Source organism: Zingiber officinale, chromosome 4B, assembly GCF_018446385.1.
Source record: "Zingiber officinale cultivar Zhangliang chromosome 4B, Zo_v1.1, whole genome shotgun sequence".
Taxonomy (NCBI): domain Eukaryota; kingdom Viridiplantae; phylum Streptophyta; class Magnoliopsida; order Zingiberales; family Zingiberaceae; genus Zingiber; species Zingiber officinale.
In genome coordinates, this window is record NC_055993.1 from 140207477 (window position 1) to 140227849 (window position 20373).

At 38.9% G+C, this 20373-nt stretch overlaps 1 protein-coding gene across 3 annotated transcripts; it reads left to right on the forward strand.

Moving 5' to 3' along the window:
• Positions 1 to 368: 368 nt before the first annotated feature.
• Positions 369 to 6681, forward strand: LOC121977167 (probable serine/threonine-protein kinase DDB_G0282963). 3 transcript variants are annotated; one of them, XM_042529732.1, is made up of 14 exons: positions 369 to 491; positions 587 to 1502; positions 1600 to 2005; positions 2163 to 2778; positions 3282 to 3322; positions 3581 to 3649; positions 4141 to 4241; positions 4387 to 4465; positions 5036 to 5134; positions 5222 to 5290; positions 5385 to 5434; positions 5541 to 5622; positions 6147 to 6238; positions 6322 to 6681. In XM_042529732.1, the coding sequence occupies exons 2-14, from the start codon at positions 1123 to 1125 to the stop codon at positions 6455 to 6457; spliced, it is 2220 nt and encodes a 739-aa protein (XP_042385666.1). In that variant the 5' UTR covers positions 369 to 491; positions 587 to 1122; the 3' UTR covers positions 6458 to 6681. The 3 variants fall into 3 exon arrangements, with proteins under 3 accessions (XP_042385666.1, XP_042385667.1, XP_042385665.1); XM_042529733.1 differs by lacking the exon at positions 369 to 491 and having other exon boundaries at positions 512 to 956; positions 1027 to 1502; positions 6147 to 6228; XM_042529731.1 differs by lacking the exon at positions 369 to 491 and having other exon boundaries at positions 513 to 956; positions 1027 to 1502.
• Positions 6682 to 20373: the final 13692 nt, after the last annotated feature.

Below are 20373 nucleotides of genomic sequence, written 5' to 3' on the forward strand. Positions count from 1 at the left end.
GCTTGGATCAACGGCCGACGTCCGGTGTTCATAGGTAAATTTCACACTGTCTGTACAGGCAGTGCCCCAACTTTTCATAAAGAGGTGGTGAGATTCACTACTTAAGTGTAAGTTTTATCATCTCAATGTGACAGATTGGGGCACTGTCTATACCAATAGGATCGAATTAATCATGTTCATACGTATCCTACTGAACTCTCGAGGAATAAATATAAATATTAAAATATAAGGTAAATATCTAAATGCAGTTTGAGATGCCGTGGCAGTAGGTGAAATCATTCATCTCAGTACTTTTACTATACCCGATCTCATGCCATCACGAGGAAGATATATCACGATAATAAATGAGAGAGTAAGTGGTGGGGTGAATTACATAGAATCTGAAAATTTATACTCCGATAATCCTACGATTTGATCTCACGATTTCATGTGATAAATTTATCATCATTTATCAAGTCGAATGACCCGTGGGATCAACCTGGATGCCGCATGTAACTACAAAATTTAGCTTCCCAATATTCAAACAGAAGTTTTTAAGTTCTTTTCGCTTCAACTTTCATCAATATTAATATCATCCAAAACGCAGAGTTTGCCGTAACATGAAGCAGTGGAAATGGAGCGACAAACCTCGCCGCAAGCTGCGACTGAAGTCAGTAGTCGTTTCCCGAGACAAAGATTGCAGCTTTGGAGCTCATCCAAAGGGCAACTTCTCCAAAGCCGCAAATTTTCGCAGCAATCTTATAAGGAGGAGGTGATTGAATAGAAGAAAGAGGGAGAGATCGAGATGCGCACGGAAGTGGGCGCTCATAAGAAACGAGGCATCATCGATCCAGAAAAACAGTTTTTTTATCCCCCAGAAAAATCACCTTCTACCAGAAAAGGGCAAAGCAACGAATTTGAGCAGGAAATCGATAGCTTTACGAGGATCGTGAGGAAAGCCCTTTCGTTCTGCGAAGGTGCGTTTTTTTTATTCATCGAGATTGTGTATTTGAGCAGAGAAGCAGCTGTCGATCACTTTCGATGCAGAGGAACAACCAGCGAACCCCCTCTCCTTGACCTAAGGGGGCACCTTGGTGTCTCTTTTACCAGAAACCTAACTTTCTAGCTGCCCCTCGAGGGTTAATGGAGATCCCACCGGACGATTTGCTGAAGAAGATTCAGGAACTGGAGACGGGGCATGCTCAACTGAAGCAAGAGATATCGAAGCTGATGCTGGCGAATGCTGGTGGCATGCGCCTACCCGACCGCGGCCGGTCACACTCCCTGTCGCCGCTGCGGGTGAGGCCCCCGATACAGAGGAAGAACAGCGGAGACCGAGGCGTTGATGTATCGGCGTGGAGGAGGGGTTTAGCTTCCGTTGGGCTTTCTTCAGGGTTGCACCAGGAGAGCCCGGGGACGATTTGCTCCGCCATTTCCTTTTCTGAGAGGCAGTATCTGAACATTTTGCAATCCATGGGGCAGTCTGTCCACATATTTGATCTTGAGGGCACGATAATCTATTGGTTAGTTCTTCTCTATCAACCCCTTGACTCTTTGATGTTACTTGGAGTCCTGGCTAGTTAGATTTGAGTGGTTTTGATGGTCTCATTTCATCTGTAGGAATTGTTCGGCAGAAAATCTATATGGTTATTCTTCATCTGAAGCTCTAGGAAAGCATGCATTTGATCTTCTTATCGATGCCTGCGATTTCAACATTGCCGGTGATATCATGCAGCGGATAGTCATTGGGGAGAGCTGGACAGGGAAGTTTCCTGTGAAGAACAAGTTAGGAGAACGTTTTGTAGCTATTGCCTCCAACACTCCCTTCTATGACGATGATGGTAGTTTGATTGGCATCATTGTCGTCTCGAGCGACTTAAGGTCCTTTCAGGATGATACATCTCCTCCACCGCCGTTTGCCAAATCACAAGCCTCTGAATGGAACAATGCAGGTGCTGTGCATGAGCATGGTTCTGATCCTCAACAACCCATCCAAGTTGCTATTGCATCCAAGATCACAAACCTTGTGAGTGTTGCGTAACTTGTTGCATTTTCATTGTACTAAAAGAGCTCAATGGATTGCATATGGTAGAAGCACTTGAAAGAACCCTTACTTGTAGAGAAGACTGGTTTTATCAATTCACATTCTAGTTTATTCAGTCTTTTTTTATGTTTAAAAACAGGCCAGTAAAGTAGCTTGCAAAGTTCGTTCTCGGATAAAGCCAAGTGAGCACAACATGGAACACGTAAACAGAGCCACAGATGGTCAGCGCCCTGATCTTGCCTTCGACCGTAAGGAGGAAGGTGGTTCTAGTGGATTTAGCACACCAAAAGATGATGCACCTTGTACCTTTAGCACACAATCTACTACAGTAGAGGAAAAGTTTCCTGCCAAAACAAGCAAAATAAATCGTTATGAAGATGAAGGAAAGGCATCCATTTTCAAGATCATAAGCAAGACGGAGGCATTACTCGTCAATAAGCGTATATCATGGCCTTGGAAAGGGCATGAGTGTGATGACAATGAAGCAAAGAATCACTGGATTCATGGTGACCAAGAAAATGACAAGCATAATCCAAAATCATCTGAATCTGTTATAAAAGTAGAAAATCAAGTGACTGAAAACAACTGGACAGGCAGCGACGATGTTTCAGGGTCGTGTTCCTCCCATAATGCAAACAGCATGAATAGCAGCGGAAGCACTATGAGTAGCAATGAAGTTCAGAGGGTGGATGCTGACTGCTTAGATTATGAGATCTTATGGGAAGATCTCATAATTGGAGAACAGATAGGTCAAGGTAGTCATTTTCCCGTAGCAATCACATGTGCATTTTAGAATTTCAAAAGAAATTATGAAGCTGGTTAAACCGTTATGGCACGCAGGTCGATTAGGTTCTTTTTTATTTTCCATTTTTTTCGGTTTCTAACAAGCAGTTTGGTAATAATTAGGATCATTACATGGCTGCATAAGAATAAGCAGTTGCTTTAGGCTCACCAAATTCCCAATTTAGAATGCATAGAAATTTATGTTTTACTTCTTTTCAGTTGAATTTACTAATTTTCCTCTTTGGTGTGTGCCATGGAAAGTTCTTAATTATTTTTTAGTTAGATGTCTTATTGCCATTCTAATTAACTAATCTAACACCTTGATGATAGAATTTTGTGGAAATTATTTCTTCATGAGGGATGTTAATAATTATCAAACCGACAAATCTGTCTGATGAGAAGATTGTTGCTCTTATCAATCTGGTTTCAAGCTAAAGCTTGTATCAGTGACTGCGAACACCTTGTACTTCTCCAGGTTCGTGTGGAACTGTATATCATGCTCTGTGGTATGGCTCGGTGAGTGTCTCCTCTACTTTTCATATTAATTCAAAAATGAGTTGCTGCATACCTCGCTCTTAGTAAGCTGCTACTTGAACTGCATTGTTGTTGAGTCTGTGTTGTTACATATAGAAAAATAATAAGATAATTAGAAGCCAGAAACATCTGATTGAACAAATTCCTCATTCATCGGCGACTAGTATGGGTAAATCTGATGTTCAAAATGCTATAGGTTCTTCTTTATGTAATGACAATTGTGTATTATGTTTCTTGCAGGACATTGCAGTAAAAGTATTCCCAAAGCAGGAATATTCGGATGAAGTGATACTTTCCTTTAGAGAAGAGGTCAGTGATTGAAACAACACTGTTTTACGTTGCTTCTAAACCCGCACGTCGTGCACTACTAATATCTGGCTCATTGAGAAGCCATATCTTATTACCTGTGATTAAGTTTTATTCCATATATTGCACATAGTTTTAATTTGTAAACACTATGTCAAATGTGACATTAGATTGATTTTGGTAGCTTTCTCTCTCCTCTTCTTTTTCAGCTTTCATTATGTCTTCATGTGCTTCGGTAGCTCGTTTGTTAACTATCTTGTTTCTCATAATTATTTTTGAAATTTATACTCTGGAACTTTGGCTCATTGGGATGCTTGAAGTTCACATTCACTACATTTTTGGAGGCATTTTTTGATGTTTGCTAATCTTGCAAGTCTATTCAGCGCTTGACATGCTTTATTTAGGCATGAAGCTATTAGTACGTACATTGCTAGTTCTCTGAGTTTTATAGTGCAAATTTTCAGCTACGGCTTAAAGCAGTGATTTATTTTAAGGTTTCACTCATGAAGAGGCTACGGCATCCAAACATACTGCTTTTTATGGGTGCAGTCACTTCTCCTAATTGCCTTTGCATTGTAACTGAATTCCTTCCACGGTTGGTACACTTGACCCTTTCTTTCTAATTTGGGCACGAGTGGTGTAACAACTACTCTCTTGCAATGAGCTTTTCAACAATTAGAGATGATTCTGAAATAAACTGATTATCACCTAACTTTGAATTCAATAAATAATAAATGCAGTGGGAGTTTGTACCGCCTGTTGCAAAGAAGCACAACTCGGTTGGACTGGAGAAAGCGAATCCTCATGGCTCTTGATATTGTAAGTGTACCTCCTCAAGCCTAAATTTATTAGTATGTGGCTGAAACTTCCAATTAAATTCAAATAAAAAACAAACTAAATCAGGGATTTTGGTTATCTGCACATGCCTTTCAACTTTGAAGAGAGAAACATAGCTTCCAAATTAAGGTTGTAATATGCATCATCCATAGGCTTATTGAGATTGTTTGAATGTTCCATCCATATTGCCATGGTTTATTAAGATTAGTTTAGTCATCAAAACAATCAGAGTAAGAACTGCAGGTGAAAGAAATCAACCTGAATTGGATGTCTCAAATAGTGTGGAAGTTAGGGAAGGCGAAACTTATTAGTAAGCTGACAAAGGTAAGTTTGATAAAAGCAAAAGTAAGAAAATTTACTCCTTGTTGTGGTATTGCTTTTGACTGTTAATGTGATTCAATTCATGGTCATCTCGCCAAATGTTTATTATACTAGCAATTCACATGTATATGACTTCGTAAGGTTATATGCATCGGCCCTTTTAAAATTTGCATCGTCCCCCTTTTAGTTGCATGTATATAGTTGTGGTCTAGTGTTTCAATTGTTTTATAGGCAAAGGGAATGAACTATCTTCATCGCTGCAACCCTCCGATCGTCCATCGCGATTTGAAGTCATCAAATTTGTTGGTTGACAAGAATTGGACTGTCAAGGTGGCTTTGCTTCCACACCACTGGGGCTCTTTTCTCACTTCTAACAGCTACATATCATACTCTATTATCTGCCTTTACCTTAAACAGGTCGGTGATTTTGGACTATCACGCTTGAAGCATGAAACGTATTTGACCACCAAATCGGGGAAAGGAACGGTACTGTCCTTATACCTTAACAATGAATACAGTTATTGAGGTAGCGGATTATTCATAAACCTTAAATATTTTCTTTTTATTCTTGTTGTTTTAGCCTCAATGGATGGCTCCAGAAGTTCTTCGAAATGAACCTTCAGACGAGAAGTATGTTCTTGTGTTGATTCTGCTGGCATTTCAGTTCACAATGATGTTCAATTTAGTAATTCAGGAGGGATTACTAATTTCTTCTTCTTTGGGAACAAAAAAATAGGTCAGATGTCTATGGCTATGGCGTGATATTGTGGGAGCTCGCCACCGAAAAAATTCCTTGGTATAATCTAAATTCCATGCAGGTCAGTATCATTTTCTAGAGTTGTCCATCTTGGTTCTTGCTAAGGGAAGCTAATGAATGACCTACGAAATATCTATTAGATGCACGATCATGCTATACCTTCACAACAATCGTCATTTACTATAAATAAAACCCTCCGATGCATTGATAAATCATTAAATTTACCTGAGACACTATATATCTTTCAAAACAAGCTTGAGTTTTTGATAGTTTCTTGATTCTAATTTCTTGTTCTATTTCAATTTTACTTGAGAATCTCAATATTTTTGTTTAATGATTACAGAACAACAAACTTAATGTATTTTGTTTCGTATTGAGTGTTCAGAAACCAGGTTCTTGTTGGCTCTATAAAAAATTTAGATATTCTACAAGTGTTGTCTATCTTGCAAGTTCCTAGTGCGACATTTTCAGGCTTGTTGTGTTATACAAGCATACTGTCAGTTGATACTTGGTCTTGTAATTTTGCGTGGTGTTATCCATTACATTTCGCAATTACTACGGTTCTTGATCTCTTCGCTCGTCCAGGTCATTGCAGCAGTAGGGTTCATGAATCAGAGGCTGGAAATACCGAAAGACTTGGACCAGCGATGGGTGTCTATTATTGAGAGTTGTTGGCTGTGATTCATTCTTCACTCACCTGTAAATTCAGTATCTTTGGTAGCTAAACCTCATTGAATGCTCGCCCTGTTTTCTGCTGCAGTGAGCCAAAACTCCGGCCGACTTTCCAAGAACTTATCGAACGACTGAAAGAATTGCAGCGACAACATTCTGTCCAGAGTCCACCTGCATCCAGGGATATCGCTCACAGCTCTCAGGAGTGGAACGGGGTGGAATGAACTGTGACAGAATTCCCACACTGTGAATCAAACCTTTGTGCAAATCCAATAAAAGGCTCTTACAAAGGAGCAGCTAGCTTACAGGTTTTATCTGCTTATCAATCTTTTGCCCGAAAGATGATGTCGTCTGTCATGTTTACAATCTCATCTTGTTGGTCACTGCTGAAACCGGCACAACTAAATGCAGTGGTTCAATTCATTCAAAAGACAGATTTCAGAGTTCATTTCATGAGCAAGATTATAAGACTTGAAAAGATGAGTGAAAATTAATTTCAAAATTAATTTTCATTAGCAAGTTTATTCAAGGGACAACCCTAAAAAAAAAAATTTAGAAATATTTGAAGAATAAATTCTTACTTTTGAAAAACACCATTATTTTTCAAAATACTCTTTTTCTTAAAAAAATATAAAATAATAAAAATCATTGATGATGGTTACCAAGGTAAAACTTCATAGGTTGCAACCGACATAATGCGTGATTGGTAATTACAACTAGAGTATAAATTTCAGTCATAGATTGTAATTAGTCATTGTAGTTCTGATCGTGCGTGCCCATATTGATAAATTTTTAAATATTTTATATTTTATAAGGATAAGATTATTTTAGAAAATAAATGTGTTAGTAAATATAAAAATTAAGTTAACTTTTTAGATATTTCTAAAGATTGAATGTATTTTTTGATAAATTGTCTTTTTTTAAAAAAATTGTGTTCGTAAACTTCAAATATGTCATTTCAACAAATCTTTTTGCAATTGGCAGTTTAAACTAAACCTTTTATAATATAATAAAAATGAAATTAATTATATATATATATATATATATATAATTTGATTTTGTAATTTAGTTTGAAAAATATAAAATATTTAAAATGGTATTTGATAGTGTAATGCAAAGATAATAAAATTTGTGTTCTTTCTATGATAAAAAAATATTATCCTAAAATTTTCCAAACTAAAATAAATTTTAATGGTAATGGTCAAATTTAATGGTCCATAAAATATTAGAAAATAACATCTAAATAAATTTTAATGGGAGAAAGACCGAGTGGAGGAGAGAAGTGAAGCATGGTATGTGTTATTAGAATTCCTCTATAATTAACATATATACCAATAGTAGCCGTATTGATACTGACAACATCCTAACATTTTTTATTATTTTATATTATTTTAAAAGAAATACTATTTTAAAAATTAAGTTTTTATAAATAACGGTTTATAATTTAGTTTAGTTTGAAATTATTAATGATTTTTTTAAACTTTTATAATCAACATGTTGTCTTGGCTTAACTCAATCTGATTTGTTTTCAAGAATTCTTTATTTTAGAAGATTCAAAAATATTCTAAAGTGCTTTCTTAAACGTTTCAATTTAAAGCCATTGTAGTTTGAAGCCATTAAAGATTTTTTTCCTAGTACATATTGAAGTTTTAACTGATTGAATATAATAAAAGTTAAATTGAATTAAACAAGAATATATATATAATTTATATTTTTTGTTTTGCAGTTGGGTTCGAAAAATAGAAAATATTTATGATTTATTGTAATTTAAAGTCACTTATGATATTTCTTTCTAATGACAAACTAAACTTTAAAGAATAAAAGATTCGTGATAAAAAAAAATTACTATCCAACATAAATTTTATTACTAATTTATTATTTAAACTTAATCTTGGTCAGTAAATTCACCTGTGATTCATTCTAATTTACTAGTTAAATTCACCTGTGATTCATTCTTCACTCATATGGTTCAATCTTTGGCAACGCGGAACGTGTTAAACATCGTCAAAAGATTACATTTAGCAACGTGTGCCGCACTATGCGTTGCGGGATGTTATGATTCTTGTAGCGCACGTGCTGAAGAACTCCCTTTCCATGAAAATCCTAGTTGAGGAATTATCAATCAATTTTCAACCCCCACAAGTGACAAATATGGACATACTAATATGAAGGGCCACCTATACCGGTTCAAAAACATTGTCATCATGCATCAATACTAGACTAGGTGAAATATGGAATTTTCCAAATAATTTTAGTTGGGTCAGCTCACAAGTGGTTTAACATATTGTGTGTAATCCAACAAATGGTGCACTAAACTTTAAAAAAAAAAACACATCCAACTTTTGTATCTACTAAAACATGGATACATATATTTATATCATTTGATTTTGTAATTTGGTTTGAAAATGGAAAATATTTATAATTATCTTAGTGTAATGTAAAAATTATAAAATTTGTATTATATATAACTGAATTATTTTCATGGTTGGGACCATGGTTTACAAAATCATGATATTGGATCGTACGGAATCGTTCGTAGATTGTGCAAAATCATTTTTTTAATGTAAACGTAGTAGGATCGGTAGGATCATGTCATAATCGACAGGATCAGAATAGAATCGGAACAAGATTAAGGTATGATCAATAGAAACTTTGAGATGTCATAACTTTTGACCCGAGTTAAACTACGGGACCTATATATCAAATTAAAACATATTTAGAGATCTACAATTAATTATCAAGTAAAACCCTTAACTTCTTAGTTTTAGACTCAAAAAGACAAACATCGTTTGAAGCCTTTTCGAAGACTCGGAAGATTTTTTATCTTTTTTTATTATCTTTTGGACTTTTTATAATTTAAGTTATTTTCATCTTTTATAGAGTTTTGAGACTATTTAAACCTCTATTAGTTATTTTGAGTTAGTTTTTAATTAATAATATTCTATCATTTCTTTTCCTTAAAATAATGAATTTTTTGAGTGTCTATTATCTAGTACTCTACAGAATCAACAAGTCTTTAAAAGATTATTTTTGACATTCATGTTTGAATCAAATGTTTCAATAACTTCCACTATGTCAGCTATTTTGTTGGCCTTTAAACTAAGTTATCTCGTGAACCAATGGAACATTCTTGAGGTTCATGTAATTATTGTTATTGCATTAGTATAAATTTTATACTCTTTAATTTTGTGATATGAAACATATATCATATTATGGAGTGTTATTGTACTGGATGGTAGTTAAATTGCTAATTAATTTAAATGTATACATGTAATAACGTCAAACGTGGTGTCAAGTGTCGAAAATTGTATGTATATATAAAATTATTAATCTATTTTATATATAAATAACTTTTTGAGATTTTTTTTTCTAAATATTAATTATGTACCATAAAATTTTAAGGTTTTTTGATAGAATCATACGATTCTACGATCCAATTCTGACCGATCCAATTCTGACCCCAACGTAGGATCATAATTTTACAAATTAGTCCTCTCGGGACAAACAATTGGCTAACATGTGGTGGTGTTTCTACCATGAGGTTTGAAGATCAAATCCTAACTAATAATCGGGCGTCTGCTCTCCTCCATGTACTATTCAACTGTCCGAGACAAAGATGAGCAAATTACCTTTTATAATTTACCTCTTTTATATTGATCTTGAACAAACTGACCGAGACAAAGATGAGCAAATTACCTTTTTGCCCCCATAATTTTACAAATCATGGTTGGGACACACGACTTTCTTTTTAATTCGATCAAAAGTAATGTAACAATTATTCTCACGCATATATCATATTTTTTGTAGCGGACTTTTAAACAATTGAAAACACTAAAACAAAACATAATTGATTAAATTTTCAAAGCCGAGATATATTTTAATGTAATTCATTGGCCAAACTTAGTTTGATAAAATATTAAAAAATATCATCCAAATGAGTTTTAATTGGTAAGCAGCTACCAATGCAGAATTGCGACAAATAATCGCGACCAATGTGACTAGCCACGTCGCCTACCGATTGCAACATAACATAAAAAATTTAAATTTAAGTGCAAACCACAAATTTCTCCATAAAATCATCCAATCTAGATAAATATTTGTCAAAAGTTAAAAATTAATAATTGTTAATAATGATATAGTATGTATAAACAAAAAAATGTACAAATTATGCCAAAAGAGATGTAACTTTACTAAAATATTATTTTAGTTGCAACCTTCTATTTTTCAAGAGATCAAACTTATTAATTATGCACTGTATATTAATTTCACGAGCTATTTCTTTTTCAATATACAAAATCATTACATTGTTCAAATATTCTTGCTCCATTTTATTACAGTGTGTCTTGAGAAATTTTATCCTTGAAAATGCTCACTTTGTTGTAGTCATTGAAACCGGAAAAGTTAAGACCAGACAAATCAACCTATCAATAACGAAATAAATCCTTGACTTCTTTGTTTCAACCAGCAATCAACATAATTTATGAAGAGAATTGACATCTTTAAACCTCGAGTCCTTAAATACATCAAGCTTGTAATCATCCAATTGAGTCTTCAAATGTTTCATGTCGTCTTTGGCAAACTCAGTATGATAAAATTTCTCAATTAAAGAATAAATTACACTTTTAGAGAATGATTTGAAACCATCACTTGGATTCAAGGCTTCACAGAGAGTAAGAAGCTCTATTGATTCCTTAGTAAATCTTATATTCAACTCCATCAATTAGTTTGTCAATCAAAACATTAAATACATGAAATTGATAGTATTCCACCACTATAAAATATTTTTCTACAGACAAAACACTTAGTACCTTTAATATAACGATCAGTCAAATCAGGCACTATAAGATCATGAGTATCACAAAAATTATTCACACTCCACAGAAAATCATCTCATTCATCATCTCACATTTTCTAGAAAAACAATTTCATAGTAGCGACTAAACACATTGCATTCAAAATGTCTTGAGTTTTTCGTTGCAATACTTGGCACAACATATCAAATGTTTCCAAAACTCTATGCATTAACAATAACATAAACACAAAATTAAATGTCATCATCCATTTAAGCAAACCTTTAGCCTCTACACGAATATTAAAGGTCAACTCCCCCATGAGATCTCCGAGAAATGTACAAATTGAACTAAATAATTCAATAACTCGAATAACAGAAGTGTAATGTGAACTCCAACGAGTAGATGCGGATTGTTGCAAAGTACTAGCTTGATTGACTCCAGTACCAGTCCGAAGTTCTCCATATTTTATCAAATTAATGATTTCATCTCCTCGAATTGATTTTAATTGAGAATGTCGGTTTGAAGAAGAACCCACAAAATTGACAATTGAACTCAATTTGGAAAAAAAAAATAATCATACATATAATACCTCTTTAGCTGCTACAACTAAAGTAAGTTGTAGTCAATGAGCAAAACAATAAATATAATATGTAAACGAACAATCTTTGAAGAATAGTACTTGTAATCCATTCCATTATCTCAACATATATCTAACACCATCGTATCCTTGACCTCGCATATTTTCAATCAAAAGTTTATATTGTGTCAAGATGTTACATATATGTGTTTTCAAAGTCAAGGAATTAGTGTCATCAAGACCAATAACTTCAAAAAATCTCTCTCTAACAAACCCATCACAATTTATGTACCGCAAAATAATAGTCATTTGTGATCTATGAAATTCATCAACAAGAATGTTAGGTTTTTCGGGCCGCGAAAACCGCTTTTTCGCGTCGCGGAAACCCCGAATCACCCTAGCCAACGGATCCGTGCGAAGAGTATAGAACAAAAATTTACGAGTACGGGTTTACAACTTAGATCTACTCCTAGACCTACATGAAGAAAGATTTATACCTTCGATGCGAAGCCCTTCGCAATCCCGCTTGTCCTCGGTTCGCCGGATCTCGAAAGTGTCAAAGTAGACACTTCTCTATGTGTATCCACACAAGTAAGAGATGGAGAAAAATCTCTAAGGATGTGCTAGCAACCTTAGAGATCAGTAGCGAGGAGAGAGAGAGGAAGAAGAAGATGGAGTTACAACCACTTGAATGAAAAAATCAATTTTCATTCCACCTAAAAGTGGCCGGCCACTTCAAGGGATGTAACCCCCATGGAATATCAAGAGTCAAGTCTCTTGATCTCCTCCATGAGGTGGCATTTGGTCAAGTCAAACTTGACCAAATGAAGAAGCCTTGATGATGTGGCATTGGTCAAGTCAAAGTCAAGTCAAAACTTGACTCTTCATCTTCCTACTTAAGTCAAGTCAAACTTGACCACTTCTCTCCCTTGGTTGATCTAATCTAATCATTGGTTCAAGTCAATTTTAATTTAATGAATCTCTATTCATTGAATTAAATTAATTAAATGAGTCTAAGTCCAAATTAGACTCACTTAACACATGAACCAAATTGAGTCCAACTCAATTAGCCTACTTTGGATTACTCTTAATCCAATTTGGTTCATCATATGAACGTAATCATTTAGGTTCATCTAATGAACCTAATCTCCATCTAATTGCCCTTAGTGTGTGACCCTATATGTTCTTGTTGTAAAATACCGGAAATATGCGAATATTAATAACGGAATTTTCTGGAATTTTTGGAAATTTTTCGGGAATTTTTCGGAGCTTGTACGGACGAGTTAGCGGGGATAACATTTGGGTTCCGGGAAAGCCTGTTTAGGCTACCCATTTAAGCGAGGAATTGTTTATTTTATAAATTCTTTTTTCCTTATTCTTTTTTTTTTATTTTCCCCGCTGATTCCTTTCTCCCTGCTGAACTCGCGCCGACGCCAAGCTTCCTCCCGATCCTTGCCCTAACCGCTCGGCGGTTTCCCTTCTCTTCATTTCTTCTTCCCGAGTCGTCCCTGTGCCCTAGCCGTCGGCGACGCACGGAGCAGCGCCGCACACCCCGGTGCCCTAGCGCTGATCACCGCGCAGCGTCCTTTCTTCCTCTGCCTTAGCCGGTCGACCCGTGACCCTCTCCGACCGATTCGGCCAGTTTACTGGTGCCCTAGGTTGGGTTCACAGCCGGCTGACTTCTTCCTCCCTCGACTCGCGACATCGCTTCCTCTGTGTGCCACTGCCGAGGCTCTTCATCACCGGCATAGAGTCATCACAGCCATATCCGAGTCGATCCTCTTTACTTCCCTCCGTGCCCTAGCCGGATCTTGGAGGTAAGCAGTGTACCGTGTGGGTTGTTGAGGTAATCTGGTGGTGGAGTCTTCTTCCGACGGCAACCAATTAGGGTTGAGGATCCCCGGGAAGTGGACTGTGGAGTTTCTCTAGGCTATACGAGAGGAAGATTCCAGCAGGGAAGCTTGGTTCCAGTAGGTCTTCTTGCCGGAAGCACTCAAACCAGCATCACCAGTGGGTTGGATCAAGAGCAGAGGTTTGAATCAAGGTAAGAAGTAGAGTAATTGTTACATGTTGATGAGTTAGGTTCATGTATTGGATTAGGAATATATTGGATTAATCCATGTTTAGGTATGATCTTGATACCTATTGATAATTTATTCATTATTAAGTTGTGTAGAATAATTAGGTTATATGGATTAGGTTTGGAATTAAATTAATGGTATGATTAGGGTTAAAGCAATTAACCCTAAATAATCGTTGGATTTAATTTTGGTAGGATTAATGCTATATGATTAGGGTTTTGCCCTAATTTAGTGTTAGAGATTTTTATTTGGCTATTTATATGAATTGTAGCTAAATAAAAATGTATATATATTGGTGACACAGGACTTTGACGCGAGACGGGTATCTCGGAGTCAGATTTGGACTTTTCTTATCGGAGGCGGGTACTTTTGACTTATGTCATTTGATATACATAGTAGTGAATTTAACAAGTTACATTAATTATGTCCTTTATGTTGGAGCAATCCCAATGGTCCGCGGGACCATGTGTTTTGGTGTTTGGGCAAAGGGTTTAAGTTAGGTTCACCCTTGTATTTGATATGTGTATTTGAGTTGTGCAGGTTTGCAGGATACACATATGACTCAGGTTGATGGCTTCGGGTCCGGTGAAGGATGGAGCATCCGAGGGACCGTGGACAAGGCAGCGAGGACAAGGGCCGAGGGAAGCGACTTCGAGGCATACGCGAAGGATGGCATTGGGTACGAGCCGCGGGCTTGAATGCATCCGAGGGACGAGAGCCAAAGGAAGTAGGCTTGAAGGCAAAAGGTCAAAGCTGCAAAGGAAGAATCAAGTGAGTCATAAGGGTGAGGGTACGAGTGCACGAGAGATTGTACTCGGAGTAAAATCCTAGTTTTTAGGGTTTTACTGTAGCGATCAGTAGCGCCATCTGTAGCGATCGTAGCACTCCGTAGCGATCTTTATGTGATCATTGCATGTTTTAGCGATCGGTGCGATCGGGATCGGCATCGAGCAGAATGTGTGGAATCGAGCCGTTAGGATGTAACGGCCGAATTTCCACAGAGGGCAGTCACCAGTCGACTAGTAAGGGGGTTTTCAACCGTGGCCTATAAAACCAAAGCTTGGGAGCTTGGTTTGAGTTGACGAAATAGAGGTGGTTAATCTCTATTAGTAGTCTACTTGTGCCCTAGCGTCAAAAGAGTTCTTGTGAGGGTTGTGGTGAGGTTTCTCCACCCACAAGGAGCTACGTGAGCTAGCCGGAGTTTGCTGGGGAGTAATCCACCGAAGGATCGGGATCGTCCACCTTACGGACAGCCGTGGAGTAGGAGCCCTAATCTCCGAACCACGTTAAACGATCGTGTCAATTGGTTTGCTTGTCTTTCTCATTCTTAGTCTTTAGCTTTCGTATTTGTATTTGTATTGTTTGTATTCCGCTGTGCTAACAAATACGTAGGAAGCGCTTATTTGGGGGTGCCGTCTATCCAACCCCCCTTCAAGCCGGCCGTCCGATCCCCAACAAGTGGTATCAGAGCGAGGACGCTCTCCGTTGGACTAACCGCCAAGGAAGCACAAGATGACCGGCTTGATAGAACCGCCAAAGTTTGAAGGAGGAAGCCTTGGGGACATCACATTTTGGATGATGAAGATGGAAGTCTTCTTCGACACGGATTGGGATACAATGATGGTGATCAAGTACCCGTTCGAAGTCCCAAGAGACAAGAAGGGAAAGAAGCTCCGAACACGACATTGGACGGAGGAGCAAACCTCACGGTCGGAGGCAAACTCAAAGGTAATAGCAATTTTAATTGATTTATTGCCTCCTAATGTGATAAGTGGTGTAGGTAAATATGAGAACGCCCATGAATTGTGGAGTAAAGTGAAGAAATTTCCATGGGAGGAATTTTTGCCTACACAAGAAGAAGAAGAAAAATCCGAAGAAAGTGATGAAGTGGTCCAAGAGGAGAAGAAGGACCAATCGGATGTGGAGCCCAAGGAGTTGGGTTTAGTAGCTCAAGAAGAGGAGGTGGAGCAAACGGAAGTTGAGTCACACTCAATATCCGAGGAGGAGAAGGAAGATGAGGTATCATCTACATCCTCAAGAATTGAAGAAAATTCCAAGACAAGTGAAGAAGATGAAGTCTTGGAAGTAAACATAGCAAGCACCTCCATCGAAGTGAAGTCAAAGAACAACATAATTTGCTTCGGATGTAATGAGAAGGGACACTACAAGAGTAGGTGTCCAATGAGTAAGAAGAAGGTATCTCCTAAACTCAATTCAATTCCTTTAGAATCTAATTTGAGTTGTAGGAAGAAGAAGGAGAAGAAGCACATTAGATGCTTCACGTGTGGAGAACTTGGACACTACCACACAAGATGCTCAAGGAAGGGAGAGTTCAAGAAGTTGGAGCATCTAAAGAAGTGGGAGAAGAAGAAGAGGAGCTCAAGTCAAGGGGGAGCTTCAAGGGTAAGGGAGGTATACCCTAATTTGAAGTGTAATTCAAATTCAAATTCTTATCTTCCCATGCATGCTAGGAGAAATAATGATTATCATTATGTAGCAATGAAAAATTTTGGATTTAGATATCATGATAGGAGTAGGGTAATTGTAGATCAAAACCCTAGAAGACCAATGCATGAAAAATCTAGAAACAATAGACCTAGGGAGACCCAAGGCATTAATCCCAAGAAGGGGAGACACATGCCTAGGAAGGGTAGGTCTAGGAATGTCCAATTTGGACAAATTAACTCTAGGGTTAGAAACCTAGAGAAGGAGAATCAAGCTTTAAGGGGAAAGCTTGATAAGTTGGAACAATTCCTTAAGAGATTCAATGTTGGATCTAAGGAATTAAGGATGATGTTGGGTAGCCAAAGACCCAATAATGATAGATCGGGCTTGGGATACCGATCTAGTCCCTCCAAGGCCAATGAGAGTTCATATGCTAGGGTGGCAAATGATCATGGCAAGGGAGAGGTCTCCAAGGCTAAGGGAAAGTCTTATGCTAGGGTTGCATATGACTATAGCAAGGAGAAGTCAATTAATGGCAAGGAAAGTCATTTAATGGTAAGAAGAAATTAACCAAGGACAAGGTGTCCAAGGTTAAGAAAGTTACGTTTGTAGGCCAAGTGTCACCGGGGGTGGATCGATGTGGCCTAGCCATTGTGGAAGAGTCACCTAGGGAGGTGGCTAAGGCTAAGAGCTCTAGGGGGAGCTCAAAGAGTCAATTTGGGACCCATGGCCAATGGATCTCAGGTGGGTTCTACTTGGGGGTCTAGAGGAGCCATGGAGTGTGCCAAGTGGTTTAGAGACGGACTTGAGTCTCAAACCTAGGGAATTGGCACACATGGTTTATGTTTCATGCAAGAAATATGACAATTGGGGTCATATTGCATGATAATTGGTTTTGGAAGTATAGATGCCATATAAACCAATGCTAGGGATGCATTGTGGGTTGGTATGGGCAAATACATCAAGAGGAAGCCAAAACTAGGGCTTTAGGTCAAGGTTAAATTGAACCATTTAGCTAGTTTTGAGTTTTGTGTCAATCTTGGGATTGGTGATAGATACATTTTTGAATGTATTTTTCCCAAGTAGACATGGGTAAAACAGACCTCTCCACAAAATTTGGGGATTTTTGGAGGTCTGTGGAATTTCTGGTGCATTTCTGAAATTGGGTCAGAAATGCTGAAAAAGGCTGAAAAACTGTGCCAGTCGACTGCAACTTTTAGCAGTCGACTGCACCAGTCGACTGCTAAAAGTTGCAGTCGACTGGCTGGAAACAGAAGCATTCTGTTCGCTCGACCAGTAGCGACCAGTCGACTGGTAGTTCTTGCAGTCGACTGATACCAGTCTGAAATTGTTTTCAGCATTGAATTTTGACCAAGTCAACTCATACAGGTGTATGAAATCCATGGGGGATTAATACATGAGTTTAGGGTCAATTGGAATGACAAGTTTTCAACAATTGGGATATTGTTGGAGGACTTTTTGGATGTTAGGCAAAGGGGGAGAAGTAAGGTTTAGTTGGGAAAACCTGAAAGTGCCTTTGTGTAGGGGGAGCCTTGGGATAGGTTCTTAAAAAGCCCGTTGTAAAAATCCTAGCTCAATGGAGAGCTTAGGTAAAGGGGGAGCCTTGGGATAGGTCCTTAAAAAGCCCTATGTGGAAAATCCTATCTCAATGGGAGCTTAGGTGTAGGGGGAGCCTTGGGATAGGTTCTTAAAAAGCCCTGTGCATTGTTTCGGCGGTTGCCAAGTGTGTAGCTTTGGCAACGTAAGTCCATTCGGCGGTTGCCAAGTGTGTAGCTTTGGCAACGTAAGTCCATTCGGCGTTGTAAGTCCAAGTGTGTAGCCTTGGCATCGTAAGTCCATTCGGCGGTGTAAGTCCAAGTGTGTAGCCTTGGCAACGTAAGTCCATTTGTTTTAGCATGTTTATTTGCTATATGTTTTCTCTAACTTAAACGTATTGCCAAACACCAAAAAGGGGGAGATTGTTGGAGCAATCCCAATGGTCCGCGGGACCATGTGTTTTGGTGTTTGGGCAAAGGGTTTAAGTTAGGTTCACCCTTGTATTTGATATGTGTATTTGAGTTGTGCAGGTTTGCAGGATACACATATGACTCAGGTTGATGGCTTCGGGTCCGGTGAAGGATGGAGCATCCGAGGGACCGTGGACAAGGCAATGAGGACAAGGGCCGAGGGAAGCGACTTCGAGGCATACGCGAAGGATGGCATTGAGTACGAGCCGCGGCTTGAATGCATCCGAGGGACGAGAGCCAAAGGAAGTAGGCTTGAAGGCAAAAGGTCAAAGCCGCAAAGGAAGAATCAAGTGAGTCATAAGGGTGAGGGTACGAGTGCACGAGAGATTGTACTCGGAGTAAAATCCTAGTTTTAGGGTTTCATTGTAGCGTTACTGTAGCAGTACTGTAGCAATCTTGTAGCACTACTATAGTAGTCGATTGCATGTTTTAGCAGTCGACTGATGCAGTTGACCGCGCATCGAATAGGTGTGAACAGAATCGAGCTGTTCGTTCTGTCACAGAGGGCAGTCGACTGCATGTTTTAGCAGTCGACTGGTAGGCGGGGTTTTCCAACCCGTGGCCTATAAAACCAAAGCTTGGGAGCTTGGTTTGAGTTGACGAAATAGAGGTGGTTAATCTCTATTAGTAGTCTACTTGTGCCCTAGCGTCAAAAGAGTTCTTGTGAGGGTTGTGGTGAGGTTTCTCCACCCACAAGGAGCTACGTGAGCTAGCCGGAGTTTGCCGGGGAGTAATCCACCGAAGGATCGGGATCGTCCACCTTACGGACAGCCGTGGAGTAGGAGCCCTAATCTCCGAACCACGTTAAACGATCGTGTCAATTGGTTTGCTTGTCTTTCTCATTCTTAGTCTTTAGTTTTCGTATTTGTATTTGTATTGTTTGTATTCCGCTGTGCTAACAAATACGTAGGAAGCGCTTATTTGGGGGTGCCATCTATCCAACCCCCCTTCAAGCCGGCCGTCCGATCCCCAACACTTTATTTGTTTCGGTTAGTCACTACCCAATATCTGATACATGATTGATTGATTGCTTGATTTACATCCCATGTATACTTTATTTGTTTATACATGCTTATAGGGGTAGTGATATACCATGCTTCACCTTATTCAGGACCTAGGTTTTTATACCTTCTGTGTACCTTTGATGCGATATGATTCGTTGACCTAGGGTGCACTTTTCTATATATATGGATTAGGTCAGGATGTTTTTATGGTTATTGTCATGCACCATTTGCATGATTGCATGCTGTGCGATAGTCCGCTCCATTATTGTTGAGCACATCGCCAGTTACATGGATCTGCACACACCACCACTCATGGGTTAGTGGTCGATTCAGGCAGAGTGTGTTGCAGCAGGGACTCTGTTAGGCACCGCTGGTCCGCTCATAGGTAGTGTGACACAACGTGTTATCGGACAGGGACTCCTCTGGGGCGTGACACTTGTAACGTTGGCAATGCCCCTAAACCCATTTAGGAGCATAAGTAATGAGCGGTATCTAGCAACACATCATTACTACCCAAGTTACAAGAATGTTGAGATCCAACATCACCTTGTGACTACTAATTGTAACTCCTCACAAAATATGACAAGTGTCCTTCTATCCTAGACATCTAGATTGATCAATGTGAGGCATAGACCGTGTCATCCTCTAATCAATCTAAATCTTGAACTCCAAGTAGACTCACTCAATCAAATGAGCTCAATATCCTATGATCCGGTAGTAAGAATAGGGGACCCCGTCCTGTGGAGTCAACGCCACGTGGAAGTCAAAGTGACAGTTGTCCATCCGGGGAGGGCCGGGTCCGACCGACCGGTCGACCGTCCGGTGGAATCGAACGTCCGGAGATGGATGGGTCCGACCGACCGGCCGACCGCCTGGTGTTCGGCTGGTGGTTGAAGGCGCCCTGTCAAAATCAGGGTTCCGGCGCTCAGTGGAGAAGGTCGCAGGGCCGAGCGGACTGCACGCTCGGCCAAAGCCATAAGGTAACGTACTGCTAATAGTCTCCACAAAGCACGTGATGGAGAATCTCCCCAAGTAAACCATCGCATATGTCCGGCCGGATATTGAGGGAACTGTCCGGTCGGACGCCATATATGGAGCAGGGAGAAAAAGACAAGGAACATCTTCTGACAGCTGTCATGCTCTAGGACTAGGCCGTACTCTAAACCTTATGACAGGGGGTTCCGCTGTTCCATCGAAGACGTGCTTGTACTGC